The 17572-nt window shown below is 41.5% G+C and overlaps 1 protein-coding gene and 1 long non-coding RNA gene across 4 annotated transcripts in view; one reads left to right on the plus strand and one right to left on the minus strand.

The window, feature by feature from the left end:
* Positions 1–4891, minus strand: part of LOC147344161 (uncharacterized) — a 37033-nt gene extending 32142 nt beyond the window's left edge. The window contains exon 1 of the long non-coding RNA XR_015155181.1: positions 4770–4891. This is a non-coding gene — a long non-coding RNA (uncharacterized LOC147344161). The remainder of the gene's footprint in view (positions 1–4769) is intronic.
* Positions 4892–8072: 3181 nt separating this feature from the next.
* Positions 8073–17572, plus strand: part of ABCC2 (ATP binding cassette subfamily C member 2) — a 70253-nt gene continuing 60753 nt past the window's right edge. For 2 of the 3 annotated variants that reach the window (XM_086377195.1, XM_086377196.1), the window contains exons 1-2: positions 8314–8482; positions 10625–10795. In XM_086377195.1, coding sequence (XP_086233321.1) covers positions 8450–8482; positions 10625–10795 — 204 coding nt within the window. In that variant the 5' untranslated portion in view covers positions 8314–8449. Of the gene's footprint in view, positions 8483–9331; positions 9453–10624; positions 10796–17572 lie in introns of all 3 variants that reach the window. The other variant, XM_086377197.1, reaches the window with a different exon arrangement.

A 17572-nucleotide genomic window follows, 5' to 3' on the forward strand; every position in this document is an offset into this window, starting at 1 on the left:
GGGATCTTCCTGACCCAGGGATTGAACCCAGGTCTCCCACATCTGAGCCACCAGGGAAGTTCCTAAAGCCCCTGACATATTAATCATAGTTGCTTAAAATTCCTAGTATGATAATCCCAACATTCCTGCCATATCTGAAGCCTGCTTCGTCTCTTCAAGCTGTGTTTTTTTGCCTTTAGGAATGTCCTGCAGTTTTTTCTTTCTTTCTGGCCACTCTGTGAGGCATGTGGAACTTCCCAGAAACCTGTGCCCTGCCCTCTGCAGTAGAAGCTCAGCGTCTTAACCACTGGGCCACCAGGGAAGTCCCATACACTCTGTAATATTTTCTTGATAGCTGGGCACGGTGTACTGGGTAAAAGGGACTGCTGAAGATAAGCCTTTAGTAATGTGGAGTAGGAGTGAAGGGAGAGGAAGTGTTCTATGATTCAATGATTATGTCTCAGCCTTTTTGGTGAGACTGTGCCTTTGGACTGTGAACTTCACAAGTGTTTTTCAGCTTCCTCTCTTAGGTGAGACAAGAAGGCTAGAGTGGGCTGGAGTTGGGTATTTCTCTTGCCCCTAGATTGGTTTGGCTTAACCCAGCAGGTTAAGCTCTGAAGGCAGACTGTTAAGAAAGAATTCTCTGGTATATTTCAAATGATTACTTTTCCCTTCCCCTTGCCAAAAACATTAGGAGATTTTTCTCTGATATTCACTGTGAGAACCTCCTCAAGGTAAAACTCAAAGGTGTGTGGGGTTCCCCTATAACTTGAGGGCCTTGGATCTGTTTTTGTTTTTTGTTCTTTGGCCACTCCTCACAGCATGTGGGAATTTTAGTGCCTAACCAAGGATTGAGACTATGTCCCCTATATTGGAAACATGTAGTCTTAACCCTGGGACTGCCAAGGAAATTCCAATCCTCTTGAATCTTTTTGATGTCTCAGACTTGACTGAGACTCAGTCATCCAGAGGAGATTTGTTAAGATCCAGAAGCAAATGAATGCTGTCTTGGAGGGATTCACAGAACTGCTTTTTACTGATTTGATTAAAAATTTTGATGAAAGTAAGCTGGAGTTGCTGATGTTCAACCTTAACAATGTGGACATGAATGACTGAAGATAGTATTTATTTACAAGATGGGCTACTCCCCAGACCACCCTATCATTCAGTGGTTCTGGAAGGCTGTTCTGCTGATGGATGCTGAGAAGCATATCCAGTTACTGCAGTTTGTCACAGGAACATCCTGAGTACCTATGAATGGATTTGCCTAACTTTATGGTTCCAGTGGTCCTCAGGTATTCACAATAGAACCATGATGGAGTCCTGAAAAACTGCCCAGAGCGCACACATGCCTTGAATTACCTCCAAATGAACCCTTTGGAAATTTTCGAGAGAAATTTCTCAGGGCTGTGGAGGATCCTCCAGGATTCGAAGGTGGATTAAGCGTCCCCTGCCTTGGGATGGTTGGTTGGTTGTGGAGTGAGTCCTGCTCGCACGTTTGTATTTGCCTAACAGACTTAACAGTGGCGGTGGCAGAAGAGCAGTCTCAGGGAGTGAGTGACTCTTGGAGCAGAGCTTTCGCTTGTGCACTTGCCCAAGTTCAGATATGGGATCTCAGTCCCAGGTCACATTCTCGCATTTTCTACCACAAATTATCAACAGGGTAATATCCACTGAATACACTAATTACGTTTCAGGAGGATTTATTCTACTGATGTTATGCCGCTGTAGGCAAGGCCCTTAATATTTTATATACTTTAAAAAAAACCCTCTCAGTGACCCTGACTCTCAAAAACTGAACCTCTATCAATTAGTCAATTATAGTTCAGTTTTCTCTACCTTGGCACTGATTCTGCAGAAATTGTAGTTCATGGATTTTTGTTCTAGTAAATCATGATTCCCTGTACTCACCTGGCTCCCCAGTTTAGGGGACAGCAGTTTGCCCTGTGATCTCACTTCTCTTATCCTTCTTAGAAAAGTTGCTGACTTTTCAGTTTGTTTAGCTTGATATTTGTTAAAATGGAATGGTAACTTCAAGCCACTCACATGCCAGAACCACCCACTTCTTTTCTCATTTAATATTATATGTATATTCCATCTGCGTCAGTACATATTCTATAATCTAAGCATTTGTTCTGATGAAATTTAGATCCTCTACTCTCTTCTTTTGGCTATGCAAAATATGTAAGTACAAACAAGTAAAAATCCTGCTTGTCTTGGTCAACCACAAATTGACACCTGCCATGGGTGCTTGCCATCTACCTCTATAAGAATTAAGTTACATGCTGCGGCAGCTGCTGACCTCCAACACCCCTGAAGGAGTTTAGGGTGGAGAGCAAAAATGAGGCATTCTACTCCAGGAAACTGGCAGGACAGGTCTTTAGATAGATATTCTCAGGAGCTGATTTTATGAGCCCAATTCTTGTATCTCCTCATATCTAAAAAGCTCAAAAGTTCTTCACAGTGACGATAGTTTCTCATGACTAGCAGAAACTTCACGAGACCAGCAGAAACTTTCTACAAAAAATATGTGCTTGAGTGTATGTACTCTCCTTTTGCCAGCATCGCATATATACTGTCTTTTCCCCTACCTCTTTGGAACAGTTTCTCAGAGCTATCTGAGGTGCTGTTCCCTGGGCTGCAGTTCTCACATTGCCCCAAATAAAACTTAACTTGTAACCCTCGCATTGTGCATTTTTTTAAGTCGACATTTTAAAGCATGATTATAATTTATGTTAGTCACCTTTGATTCCTCTTACTTGCAATAGACAGCATGAAAGTTTTCATTTTATTTTTAGAAAATGATCCTGTTCACACCATACCACTCATCCGGTCTTCTTTTAAAGCCCGATGAATATTACCAAGCATAGCTAATTTGCTGTCACAACTTACTTGCTAGCCAAACTCAGTGAATAAATCCTCCTCCATTCACTTGAGAAATAGAGGTCTAACATCATTATCAGAGAATAACTTAGGTCTTTTGTTAGATCTGCAACAATGGTGTTGCTTTTCAATCAAATTTTTAAAAGAATAAAACTTGCTTAGAGTTTGGCAACTTATAAATCTTGATTTATGTAATGGATCATTTAAATGTTTTAATTGTCTAACTTTTAATAACAGTTTCTTCTTTTGCCTTAGAGTTCTGAAGGGGTGCAAAGTGGAATTCTGTGTTAATTTAGAAGCTTTAGTATGCTAGCCAAGGAAAGCTGACCCCTGTATGCTGGAGGTTTTTGCTTTCCGTTTTAAAGCTCCTTGGATGTTGTCCTTCATTGTCGTTTAGTCACTCAGTCGTGTCCCACTCTTTTGCAATCCCATGGACCCTAGCCCTCCAGATTCCTCTGTCCATGGGATTTCCCAGGCAAGCATTACTGGAGTGGGTTGCTATTTCCTTCTGCAGGTGGTCTTTCTGACCCAGGGATCAAAGCTGCATCTCCTTCATTCACAGGCAGATTCTTTACCACTGGACCACCAGGGAAGCAGATACTATCCTTTATTAAAGCCAGAATTTCCTACAGAGGTTTATGCATTTTTTTATCATCCCTGGTAAAGGAATTTGATTTTGCAAATGTTGACAACTAATGGGTAAACATGAAAAAAACTAATGGTTTAGAGGGAGGAAGAAGGCTCTGAGCCTTAGAATTGCACATTGGTATATGTGCAGTATACACAATGTACTATAACTCTGATCAGAAGCACATGATGATAACAACTTCTGAAACATACAGTTTTAAATGCCAGGAAATGTAACCCAGCAGGACCATATAGGGCCTTTCTGGAACAGACCCCTCCCTCGTATCCTCTGCTGAAGTACCCAGATAATAGTATCTGATGCACGTTTCCTGAGTCGTTTCACAGATGCCAAGTTGGAGAAGACTCGAGAGTTCCTTGGACTGCAAGGAGATCAAACCAGTCAATCCTAAAGGAAATCAGTCCTGAATATTCATTGGAACGACTGATGCTGAAACTCCAATACTTTGGCCACCTGATGCGAAGAACTGACTCATTGGAAAAGACCGTGATGCTGGGAAAGATTGAAGGCAGGAGAAGAAAGGGACGACAGAAGATGAGATGGTTGGATGGCATCACTGACTCGATGGACATGAGTTTGAGCAAGCTTTGGGAGTTGGTGATGGACAGGGAAGCCTGGCGTGCTGCAGCCCATGGGGTCACAAAGAGTCAGACACGACTGAGCAACTGAACTGAAAATCACAACATGGAAGAGATTAACTACTTGATAATCATGAGCACATAGCTCCCAAACCTCCTGAAGTCTTAACACTGCCCTGTTACCTCACCATCAACCAATCAGAGAGTCGTGCATGAGCTGATTGCCTACGCAGGATTCCCCTCCCTCGGGTCACTTTTCAAAATGCTTTGCTGGAGCCTAGGGATGAGTTCTGTTGTTTTGAGTGGTACCTCCCCTGGGCTCCTTGCTTGACGGCCTGCAGTAAGTGCTGCACCTTTCTTCAGCACAACCAGCTCAGTAGACTGGCTTTACTGTGCACAGGCCAGTGGACCCAAGTTTGGTTCGGTAGCAGAAATGCCAGAATTATAACAGACAAAAGCAAATACACAAGGCTAACAAACACAGATTTCCTGTTGTCTGGTAACAGCCACAAAATGGATTCCTGCCAAATGCCACTTGGCAGAAATTGCCACTGATGAATGGTCAGACATCCAAAATCCCACATTGCTGGTACCAGAGGAGAAGACTCATTTGATAAACAAAAATCCGAAAAGCCACTTGGCTAGTGAGAGCCAAAAAGCTCAATACTGTTTATACCACTCACCCGAAGAGCCAGGAAAGGTAAGCTGTGGACCCTGCTCCGTTGGAATGAGGTTTGTTTTCAGGCATGTACTTCTCTTGGGCTCTGATAATAGAACTCAGGTGGGAAAGTCGATAAAGCTTTCTGGGTGATTTACTCTCATCGCTGCTTCCTACTTTCTATTTTCTTAGAACATATTCTGCCCTGCTGCCTGCTCCTACCCCTCCAGCCCCCAACTTGCCCTTTCCAAGGATGGCTGGGTGATCTTACATCCCATGAAGGTGGAATTGCACTAGAGGGGTTCTCTCAGCTCTTCTGCATCTGCCTTAACTTTCTGTAGGTGAAAGCTTAGAAAACCTCAGTGTTCACTCTCAGCTCTCCTAACTGCCTCCTTCCATTTTGTTGTACTGTTCTCGGCACTTGGTAAAACTGGTGTGGCAAAGAGTTTGGGACTGTGCAGTCTTGAAACCGCCCAACTCAGATGGGACTCAAACCCAGCCAAAACCGAGGTTGGGACTTGAACCCACGGGCTAGGACTCGAATCCACTGTCTTTTAATTGATATAGCACACCTGGTCTCAGGACTTAATGAAGCTCAGGTTCTCTTTGTTTCAGCACGGAGGAATTCAGTGAGAGGCAAAGTGATAGGTAAAATGTGGGTTTACTTAGAGATACATACTCCACAGACAGAATGCTGTTCATCTCAAAAGGTGAGAGACCCTGAAATATGGGGTGGTTAGTTTTTACAGACTGGGTAATTTCATAGGTTAATGAGTGGGAAGATTTTTCCAACTATTTTGGGGAAGGGACAGGGATTTCCAGGAACTGGGAAAACGCTTTTGGGCTTTTATGGTTGGCCTTTGTACTGTCATGGCACCTGTGGGCATGTTATTTAGCATGCTGATATATTACAGTGAGGGTATAATGAGGCTTAAGGTCTAATGGAAATTGAATCTTGTGCCATCTTGGACCTGATCAGTTCTAACTAGTTTATATTCAACTGTGTCATTCTTGAAGGGCTGTGCCCTGCCTTCTCTCCTGTTTCACTCTTTCTTGGGCTCCTCTGTCAGCCCCACGAAAGACCTAGAAAAGTCTGTTAGAAAATAGACTGATTTATCCTCAACCCCCTTTGTGGTAGACTTCGCCTCCCTGCTGCATTTCAGCAGAGATGAAAGCTGCTGTGGCTCTCTTCTGTGTTATAAAGGTCTTGTTTCCGAGTTTTTGTTGGCAAACTTTTCATTAAAGGGTCAAATAGTAACTATGTGGGGCTTTGTGACCCAAGAGGCAAAACTGAGCAGTCTTTTTTTTTTTTCTTCTTTAATTTGGCTGTGCTGGGTCTTAGTTGCAGCACACAGGATCTTTGCTGCTGCATGAGGGATTCTTTTAGCTTTGGCATGAGAAATCTCAGTTGTGGCATGTAGGATCAATCTAGTTGCCTGACCGGGGATGGAACCCAGGTTCCCTGCACTGGGAGCAGAGTCTTAATCACTGGACCACCAAGGAAATCCCCAAATTAAGTAGCTCTTATTGAAAGGCTGCTCATATTGAAGAGTCTTTTTCACATTTTATAATTAAAAATGTAAAAATCAGTCTCAGCTCCAGGGCCAGACAAAAATATAGGGGTCAGATTGATTTGTCCCATGGGTGAAAGCAATCTCTTGTTTGGTTCATGTAGATTTCTTTGTATCCTCACTGGTGAGTTTTTTAAAAATCTATATAACGATGTCATCTTTCCAGCTTGTTTCTGTTAGTATGGTCAGAGGGCTGTGCCAAAAACCACTACGCTAATGTCATGCCTTTATCTGATCCTGGATCTGATCTCATTCCAAGACCTAAATCATTTTCTTTTGTTATAGACACATAGAAAAGTGTGGAAGTTCATCTCACAGCTATCTTCTCAGAAGATAACTAAATGACTTTGAATAAAATATATATATCATTCAGGTGTTAATAGTCCAGAACATATCCACTGGTACTAGTGGCAAATATTTTTATCATTTGTGAATTTGAATAACCAAATTATATTTAACCTTAGGCCAATCATTAAAATATAGTATAAATTATACACATATGTATGTGTACATTAAAGTAGACATTATTCTTTTGTTAGTCTCTGTTGATAGTCTGTATATAACCACAGAACAAAGGGCTTTCTTGTGTTCACAACCAAAATGGTTCCACTTAATCTTCCCAATGATGGTGTTTGCACTTTAATATGTTGGTAAGCATGTCTGGTTGCCATTATTGTAGAATGTCCTAATTTTTGAAAGAACATTTGCCTTACTAGGGGAAGCAGATAATGGGGAATGTCCAAGAAGTTTCAATCTAGAAACACTTAGAAATGGTTCAGTTCAGTTGCTCAGTCATGTCTGACTCTTTGCGACCCCATGGACTGCAGCACGCCAGGCCTCCCTGTCCATCACCAACTCCCGGAGTTTACCCAGACTCATGTCCATTGAGTCGGTGATGCCATTCAACCATCTCATCCTCTGTCATCCCCTTCTCCTCCTGCCCTCAATCTTTCCCAGCATCAGGGTCTTTTCAAATGAGTCAGCTCTTTCACATCAAGTGGCCAAAGTATTGGAATTTCAGCTTCAACATAGAAATGGTTAAGATGGTAAATTTTACATTACACGTTTTTTACCACAACACAAAAAAATTTGCTTTAAAGATATTACATAAATAAATCCTGACAATTATGTAAACATCAGAAAATACAAGCAAAAAGGAAAATAAAATCACCCAGAATATTTTATTGCATGGATGGATAAATCATATGTAGATTCACAGTTGGATTTGCTATTTTATAACCTGACTTTTCAAGCAAAGTTTACACTTTTTTAGTTGTTTTTTTCTGGCTACGTTGGGTCTTAGTAGCTGCGCAGGGGCTATATATAGTTGCAGTTAGCAGGGGCTGTTCTTCCTTGCGGTGGGTGGGCTTCTCATTGCGGTGGCTTCTCTAGTGGAGCATGGACTCCAGGCATGTGGCCTTCAGTAGCTGCAGTGCACAGGCTCAGCAGTTGCAGCTCCCAGGCTCTGGAACTTGGGCTCAGTAATTGTGGCACATGGGCTCAGTTGCTCTGTAGCTCTGGGATCTTCCCAGACCAGGGATCGAACTGGCATCCCCTACATTGCAAGGTGACTCTTAACCATGGACCACCAGGCAAGCCCTTACACTATTTTTAACCATGTTTTAAATTCTATGTTCTTAATTGAAAATGCAGAGAAGTAGGATATTTCACACTTCTATAAACTCTAAGACCTCAAGGCAGAAGTGCAACGGCACATTTAGGGGTACATGCCTTTCTGTCAATGCTTCTTTTTTTAGGTCATGTGTCCTCAGGAGAAGGAAAGTCTCCTCCACTCCTGATTTGTCAGCCAGCTCTACTGACGTCTTTCAGTGGTTCCTTTCAGGTATAAACCCATCTATAGAGGCTTCTGGTACTTTGGAAACAGGTGTGTCTACCTGTCCCTGGGGCTTTTTAGTCACATGTCTATCTACTGGGTAATGTGAATACTCATCTGAGCAAGGTTAACGATTAAATTGTTGAGTTAAAAGGTCAGAAGACCTGCTGTTTGTTGGAACATCAGAATAGGAGATAAAGAACCTCTTGAAACTGGCCTTCTACCTTCTCTGAGGAAAAGAATAAATAAGAAACAGCATAATCATACAAGAGTCTTCATCCCAGAAGTGATCCAGGAATCATGCTGGATACTTTCTGCAACTCTACTTTTTGGGTAAGTAAATCACACTTATTCTCACTGACTCTTTTCAGCTCAGGATAAGTAGCAGATTAGCTTAGAGTGACCACTAATAAGAACTAGAAAAGTTAGATATGCAGTTTGTCTAAAGCTCAGGGGTTTTGTTTGTTTGTTTGTTTAAAGATAAATCATATTCTATGTGGGTGAGATAATGTATTTATTTTTCTAAGATACGTTTATCGCATCCCAAACTCTTTTCTCAGAATAGGTAGCTGCAAAATTGCCTTCTCTAAAGAGAAATATGGGAAAAGCTTCCAATTTCATTAATCTTAGGAGGAATTGTTTGTGGAATAGGAGGAAGAAGAGATTATCTATGTTTGAGTTTTATTGAGAAATGTTGATGTTGAAATGATACTGATATGTTCTGCCAATTAGTGAGATGGACTACAAGTTGAGGCTAGGGATGCAAATTTGGGCATGAAGAGCACTGAGACAATTTTCGAACCGTTAGAGCAGAGAATAAGACAGGGTGAGCAACAGTACCACATGGTTTAGTGAAACAGAAATTTAGGGATTTTGAGAAATCCTGGTTGGCAGACTCATAGCATCAGAATCAACTGGAGTGCTCGTTAAATTAGCTTAACCATCTTGGTAATTCTTTCACATTCTAAAGTTAGATAATTTTACAAGGAGAGCGGAATGAGATAGCGGAGCACATGGACAGCACTTCCCATCCTAGAAAGAAACTGGGCCCCAAGGTGCTCGAGGCCCAGATGTGGATGATGCTGAAAGCTCAGCTTCTCTGTCAACCAGTGCCAAACTGAATCTCAGAGACAGAGTTCTGGGTGAAGTAGAAAAGAATAGCTTTCTTTCTTTGCCAGGCAGAGGGGGCCACAGTGGGCTCTTGCTCTCAAAACCGTGCGTCCCACCTTGCAGAAGATAGTGAGAAGTTTTATAGTAATTGTTCAAAGAGGATGTGACCAGCTCCTGGACATTCTCCTGATGGGTGAGTGGTGAGGAAAGTAGAAAAAGCATTGTTTCCAGCTGGCCTGGGGTCTGCGTGCTTGTGGCCAGCTTGCTATCTTTAATCATTAACTTCTCCCACCTGGAGGGGGTTTCAGTATCTGCAAAATAGCTCAAAGATATTGTTGTGTGTATCTGTTGATGGGGAAGCAAGGACCTTGTCCCTAGGCTGAGCTTGACCAGTTTGTTTTCCCTCTTATCTCACATCCCCTTCCTTCCCTAATTAAAAACTGCTTGACTCTGCCCATTGGAACTCAAGGAAGTTTCTGGAGGCTGAATGAAGGCTGTTTCCTATAAGGCTTTGTGCCCAGGAACCCCACCGGGCCCTGCACAGTATCGTATACAGCACAGGAAAGGGGGGCTTACCATGCCCCAGGATCGCACCAAGTCATCTCAAGAGAGTTCTGAGAATCATTTGACAGATCATCTTGGTCAGGGAACCTCAATCTTTAAAGAGTGTGCAAACAGCTGTACAAAGCAAAAAATGTTTGCAAGAAGAGAAAGATCTACCCTCACATGACTCAGATACAAGAAATGGTGCCCCCACCTTCACCTCCCAAGATACTTCTGTTTATTGCAGGATGCAAAGTCTAGTAGGAAACTTGGTGGGAATAAGCCTTCCCTCCAATGTGCTGCTGCTGCTGCTTAGCCTAAGGCCCCTTCAGGTTCCAACTTAAGCCCTTGGGGCCGTAGGAGATTAATTGCCCTAGTGTAAGTAAGCACTCTGCTGCCTGCAGGTTTGGTGTTTGCCTGTGAGTTTGGTCAGTGCTAAGAACTAGAATACGTTTTTATATCCTAGGATTATTCTCCTCTTTGGATTGTGGAAGGGTCCCTCTTCTTCCCACAACTTGGCAGATGTAGTGAAATTAAATCTGTACAGCTGGTGGAGAAATTCACTTAGAATCGCAGAAAGAACGGTTTTTAGAGGTTTGTATCATTTGGTCAAAAAAGTCGCCAACTGGCATTAAATGGTGATGTTTATATCAATGGAGTTGGATAGGAAAATACAGCTGGTTGAAGGGTCAGGCTAAATAGGGATATAGAACTGAGTTAGAACTGTTTGGAAGTGAGGGTAGGGGTGGTAGTGGGCTGGGGGTTGGTATTCTCTCTTCAAAAATGCATATATCCAACAGTCACTCCATTTTGCTCCCCCAGAATTCCTCGTTGTTGGATAGCCCGGAGGTGGACCTGCCGCTTTGTTTTGAGCAGACTGTTCTGGTGTGGATTCCCTTGGGCTTCCTTTGGCTCCTGGCCCCTTGGCAGCTTCTCCATGTATATAGATCCAGGACCAAGAAATCTATCACCAAACTCTACCTTGCCAAGCAGGTAAGGGAACTCTACTATTTTCAAACGAATTTTGTAGTATGCAGTAGAGAACATTTCTCGGTGGTTCAAGTGTCTTCTTCCCTGTCTGGGCCAGTTTTCCCAGGTTCTGCTGTCTCAGGTAGAGCCGTGCTCTGGAGGCCTCTGCTTCCACCTGCCCTGTGCCTCACTGACCCCTGCCATATTCCCTAGTTAAGATTACTTTGATTTTTGCATAAGAATGACTCTGAAGTCTTATGGATATTGGACGCCAGAAACACCAATGATGAGTAATCAGTCAGTTGAATAGCTGTCTTTTCAGCCTTTGAGAAGCAAACACTGGATTATCTTTTTGCTGCATGTGTGTGTGCTCAGTTGTATCCAATTCTTTGTGACCCCACGGACTGTAGCCCGCCAGGCTCCTCTGTCCATGGAATTTTCCAGGCAAGATCACTGGAGTGGGTTGCCATTTCCTCCTCCAGTTGATCCTCCTGACCCAGGGATTGAACCCACATCTCTAGTGTCTCCTGAATTGGCAGGCAGATTCTTTACCACTAGCGCCACCTGGGAAGTGCATGAATGTATCTTCAAGCTGTTCTAATTAATCAGGAGACTGTAATTCAGTTGGCATCTACCATGAGGTAAAAATGAACTAAGAAAAGTGTCTGCACCACTCAGGCAATCCGAATATCATTCTTCTCCACAGACTTGGATCTGAAATAGGGCTTCCGTTCCCCCCAGAGTCAACCCTGGGTCTGGGTGGTCACTCACCGTAGAGGAAGGATGGATATGTGCTCACTGTGACCTGCCTGAGCAGGGAAATAATGGAAAGGGCTGCAGGAGAAAGCCCAGGAGGAATGAGTGTAGGTGCCTCCCAGCCGACTGCACTGATTAATGCAGAGAAGAACTTGTGGGAACGGGGAGATCTTCAATTGAGCTTGTAAAGCTCCCTCTTAGTAACTATCACCTGCTGCTTTTCACTAGGGTTTTTCCTATCTTGTCCTGATTATTAAATAGGATTTTAGACAGACAAATTAGATTTGGTGTTCTATGAGCATACAGATCAATGAACCCAGGTTGTTGCAGCCTAAAAAGAAGGCAGGAAGAAATTTGTCCAGAGGAAGTTGACTTTGCACAGACACTCTGAGGTGGTGGCGGGCCTCGTCTACTCTGGATAGAAGAACAGCCTGGGAGGGCTTGGAGCAGGGCCGCTGTCTCCCTCGTAGAGCTGAGTGCCTGGCACAGGGCCAAGCACTTGGCATGGCATTTGCTGAATGCTGATAAATCCATTCTAGGAATAGGAATGGGATCAAGAGTGGGTCATTCTGAACATCAAACATCACACTTCAGTACCTTGGGGATGAGACAGATCTTCTGGCTAGTCAGTCAAGTTAGAGAGCTATCATTTTCTGGAGCTTCTAAGCAAAGGTTGGATAATCAGTAAATCAGTATCCCATTTCTTATAGCTATTAACTTTAAAAAACTTTATTGAGAAATAACTCACATATCTTATAATACAATTTTACCCATTTAAATACAATTTTTTTTTAGTATTTTCATGATCTGTGTAAGCCATCACCACAGTCAATTTTAGAACATTTTCCTCCTCAAAAACAAATCCTTTATTCATTAACCCATATCTCCCCACCTCCCCTAGACCTAAGGAACCAATAATCTACTCTTTGTCTCTGCAGTTTCCCTGTTCTAAACATTTCATATGATTGAAATCCTATAATATATGATTGAGTGGCTTCTTTTACTTGTTATAAGGTTTTCAAGGTTCACACATGTTGTTCAAGGCTCAACCATGATATTCCATTATATGACTATATCACATTTTGTTTAACTTTCATAACACAAACCTCTAGATAAAACTCAATAGATAAAAATAAAAGCAGTGTATTTGTTTTTTTTTTATTTCTATAACTAATGATCCACTCACCCTTGCTCATAGCTTATAATTTATGCTTTTTTTGTCCTCCACCCTGAGTGAAAGGTACAGATTAGCTTCCTGTTAAAAATTTCAAGATTCCTCTGAAACAGTCCAAAGTATAACTCCTCAGAAAATAAAAATTCACTACTTCTATGAAATTTACCTTCTTCTTGGCTCAATCCTCAGCTTGATTTCATATCTTCACTTCCTATTCTACTTGCCTTTGGGCTGTTCCTCTCTGACTCTCTTTTTTTTAAAAAAGTATTTCACTGCATTTCTTGGTATGTGGGATCTTGTTCCGTAACCAGGGATTGAGGGATGTTAGTTCCCCAACCAGGAATTGAACCCACATCTCTTTCATTGGAAACATGGAATCTTAACCACTAGACTGCCAGGGAAGTCCCCTCTGACTCTCTTCAATTGTTATTGTTGTTTGGTCATTAGTGCAGGGTTTATCTTATCTGGACTAAGTCAATTTGTTTGACTAACCTGATGAGAGACTACCAGTTTGTTCAAAGGTGCACCCTTTGCTAAAGGGACCTGTGCCCAGCACACATGTATACCTGTGGCGGATTCATTTTGATATTTGGCAAAACTAATACAATTATGTAAAGTTTAAAAATAAAATAAAATTTAAAAAAAAATGAATGAGTGAATGAGCTCATATTAAGTCCTAGGGGAACAAGAAAGGAGTTTTGTTCTAGAGGTTATGAAGTAGGCTGAGGTCAGATATGCAGCAAAAATGGGCTTATTGTTGAGTCAGTGAGATATGGAAGTCATCTTCAAGTATTTGTAGCAGTTTAACATAGGAGATTGTCTAGCTCATTCTGAAAGTGTCAGTCAGTAAGATTAAGTTGGTGTAGGTTGTTCCAAGGGAGCTAACTTTAGCTAAACATACAGAACTTTTTCTTTTTGTGTGTGGATGATTTAGCTTTTTATCCTTTATTCTTACATAAGTTTAAAGAAAATCAAAGATATAGAAATTATTTTCCATTCAGCTGTATCAAAAGTTAAGAACTTAAATTTGAGACAGCTTTATCAGTTGACTTTTCTTCGAGAGGGTTTTAAATAAGTTCAGTTGGAAAGACCGTTACAAAGGTGGAGGAACTTTCTAATTGTAATAACGGTCTGAGAGTAGAATGGTCTGCTGGGGGTATAGTTCCTGAAAATGTTGGAACTGAAGTTACACATTTGTCTTCCAGAGAAGTGATGAAAATAGACACCCTATGTAATGGGTCAGAAATTCAGTCAGAGTGCTTTCATAAAGCCCTGGGGAAAGGAAGACTGCAGAGGCGGAAAGATATTAAATATAGCCAAACCACTTTTTTTTTTTTTTTTATAATACCAATGAGGTTGTGTCCCCTTAGGAAGTTGAGTTCAGTAAACTCCATGTGCACTTGAAGCTCCTCCAGTGATTCAGAGATCGAGTGCAAAGCCTATTTAAGGACTTGGTAATCATTAAACAGGGCTTCTCTCGTGGCTCAGCAGTAAAGAATGCCTGCAGTGCAAAGACGCAGGTTCGATCCCTGGGTTGGAAGGATCCCCTGGAGAAGGAAATGGCAACTCACTCCAGTGTTCTTGCCTGGGAAATCCCATGGACACAGGAGCCTGGTGGGCTACAGTCCATGGGGTCACAGAGTCAGATACAGTTCAGCGACTGAACAACCACAGCAATAATTAAACAACCATAAGGTTCCCTTGAATGGGATTAAAAATTATTTCTGATTATAAACAATGCATTTCTGTAGAAAGCTTGAGTATGTGATTATTGTAGAAATTTTGTTGACTCTAGGGAAATAGAGGAGGAAATCATTGATAATTGTTATCACTCTGTACTTCTGTTTTTAACGTTTTTGGATGTTTCCTTTTACTCTCTTTAAAAAACTAAATAAAGACAAATGAAAAAATCACTTCCGTCAACCCTCTACCTTCTAGTTTTATTCTCCAGAGGCTGCCATTTCAAATTATTTTGATGGCTACCTCTGTATCTTCAAATAATGTTTTCATTCTGTGTTCCTTGATCCATCAACTTCAATAAAGATCTATTTATGTCCTCTATAAAAGACAAGGAATTTATTCATTGACCCAACTCCCTAGCTTCCTTTGCCTCTCTTCCTCTCTCTCTCATATCAGATCAGATTAGATCAGTCACTCAGTCGTGTCTGACTCTTTGAGACCCCATGAATCGCAGCACACCAGGCCTCCCTGTCCATCACCACCTCCCGGAGTTCACTCAGACTCACGTCTATCGAGTCAGTGATACCATCCAGCCATCTCATCTTCTGTTGTCCCCTTCTCCTCTTGCCCCCAATCCCTCCCAGCATCAGAGTCTTTTCCAATGAGTCAACTCTTCGCATGAGGTGGCCAAAGTACTGGAGTTTCAGCTTTAGCATCATTCCCTCCAAAGAAATCCCAGGGCTGATCTCCTTCAGAATGGGCTGGTTGGATCTCCTTGCAGTCCAAGGGACTCTCAAGAGTCTTCTCCAACACCACAGTTCAAAAGCATCAATTCTTCGGCGCTCAGCCTTCTTCACAGTCCAACTCTCACATCCATACATGACCACTGGAAAAACCATAGCCTTGACTACACGAACCTTTGTTGGCAAAGTAATGTTTCTGCTTTTGAATATGCTATCTAGGTTGGTCATAACTTTGCTTCCAAGGAGTAAGTGTCTTTTAATTTCATGGCTGCAGTCACCATCTGTAGTGATTTTGGAGCCCAGAAAAATAAAGTCTGACACTGTTTCTACTGTTTCCCCATCTATTTGCCATGAAGTGATGGAACTGGATGCCATGATCTTCATTTCCTGAATGTTGAGCTTTAAGCCAACTTTTTCACTCTCCACTTTCACTTTCATCAAGAGGCTTTTTAATTCCTCTTCACTTTATGCCATAAGGGTGGTGTCATCTGCATATCTGAGGTTATTGATATTTCTCCCGGCAGTCTTGATTCCAGCTTATGTTTCTTCCAGTCCAGCGTTTCTCATGATGTACTCTGCATATAAGTTAAATAAACAGGGTAACAATATACAGCCTTGACGAACTCCTTTTCCTATTTGGAACCAAGCTGTTGTTCCATGTCCAGTTCTAACTGTTGCTTCCTGACCTGCATACAAATTTCTCAAGAGGCAGATCAGGTGGTCTGGTATTTCCATTTCTTTCAGAATTTTCCACAGTTTATTGTGATCCACACAGTCAAAGGCTTTGGCATAGTCAATAAAGCAGAAATAGATGTTTTTCTGGAACTCTCTTGCTTTTTCCATGATCCAGCGGATGTTGGCAATTTGATCTCTGGTTCCTCTGCCTTTTCTAAAACCAGCTTTCTGTTCTTCTGTAGGTTATACCTAAAAATCTGCCGTCAATTTAATTGGCCATGCCATGCAGCCTGTAGGATCTTGGTTTCCCAACCGGGGATTGAATCGGGGCCATGGCAGTGAAAGCCCAGAATCCTAACCACTGGACTGCCAAGGAACTCCCCTCCCCATGCCCTTTTTTCCCCTTTAATTTTAGACTCTAGTTCTTCCTTTCTTCTTTCTTAATTGAGGCATAACATTATATAAGTTGAAGGTGCACAGTGTATTGATTTGATACATTTATATACTTTGCAATATGATTACCACCATATCCTTGGCTAACTAACACTTCTATCATGTCACAAAATTATCTTTTGTGTGTATGTGTGAGAGACAGAGAACATTTAAGATCTAGTCTCTTAGCGACTTTGAAGTATGTAATACAATGTTTTGACCATAATTGCAGTGCTGTGTATAACAAACTTGCGGTTAGAAGATAAATTCTGGAGATCAAATGAGATTTTTTTTTCAGTTTATAGTATTTTTAAAAACTGAGGCACAATTGACATATAACATTATTAGTTTTAGGTGTACAGCATAAGTTTGAAATGATCTAGTAAGTCTAGTTAACATCCATCACCATATATAGTTGCAAAAATTTTTTTCTTGCAATGAGAACTTTCAGAATCTACTTTCTTAGCAACTTCAAATATGCAGTACAGTATTGTTTACCTATAGTCACCATGTTTCATTGTGTTTTCCACTTGAGCCCCTTTGTGTAAGACAAGAAAATTAGTGCCTCCAAATTTCTTGGAGAACAGCCTCATATAAAATTTTCAGAAAAAAACAATAGTAAATAAAGTCTTTGGGTCCCTGCTTTCTGAAAATGTTGATCTGGATATGGAATGCTAGGTTGAAACATTTTTTTTCAACTCTAAAGATGTTGCTGTGTCATTCCTCAAATCTTGTGCTACCAAGTTAGAATTCTTCTCATTCCTTGTTATCCTCTCTAGAAAGTTTTATCCTCTTTGTTCTTGATGTCCTGAAATTTCATGAGTGTGTTTACATGGGTCTTTTTTCATTCAATGGATTCTACATTGTTAATCTAAAGACTCATGTCTTTCTTATATCTGGGAAATTTTTATATATTAATCTTTTCATTTTTTTCCTCTAATTTTATAATTTTAAAGAAGTTTAGAACTTCTTTTAGATATTGGACTCTTCGAATTGATCCTCCTTCTCAACTTTTTTTTTAAGATACTTTAAAAAATTCTTATTTTTGGCTGCTCTGGGTTTTCGTTGCTGTTCATGGGCTTTCTCTGTTGCAGCGAGGAGGGGGCTATTGTCTAGTTGCAGTGCTGGGCTTCTCACTGCTGTGGCTTCTCTTGTTGCAGAGCACAGGCTCTAGGACGTCTGGGCTTCAGTAGTTGCAGTGTGTGGGCTTAACTGCCCCATGGTATGTGGAATCTTCCCAGACCAGGGATCAAACCCATGTCCCTTGCATTAGCAGGCAGACTCCCAACCGCTGGATGACCAGGGAAGTCCTCAACTTCTTTCCAGAATTTCTTTTTCTCT

The sequence above is a fragment of the Bos grunniens genome, chromosome 26, assembly GCF_055505025.1.
Source record: "Bos grunniens cultivar Pamir isolate PY7600 chromosome 26, Bosgru_T2T1.0, whole genome shotgun sequence".
In the NCBI taxonomy this organism is placed as follows: domain Eukaryota; kingdom Metazoa; phylum Chordata; class Mammalia; order Artiodactyla; family Bovidae; genus Bos; species Bos grunniens.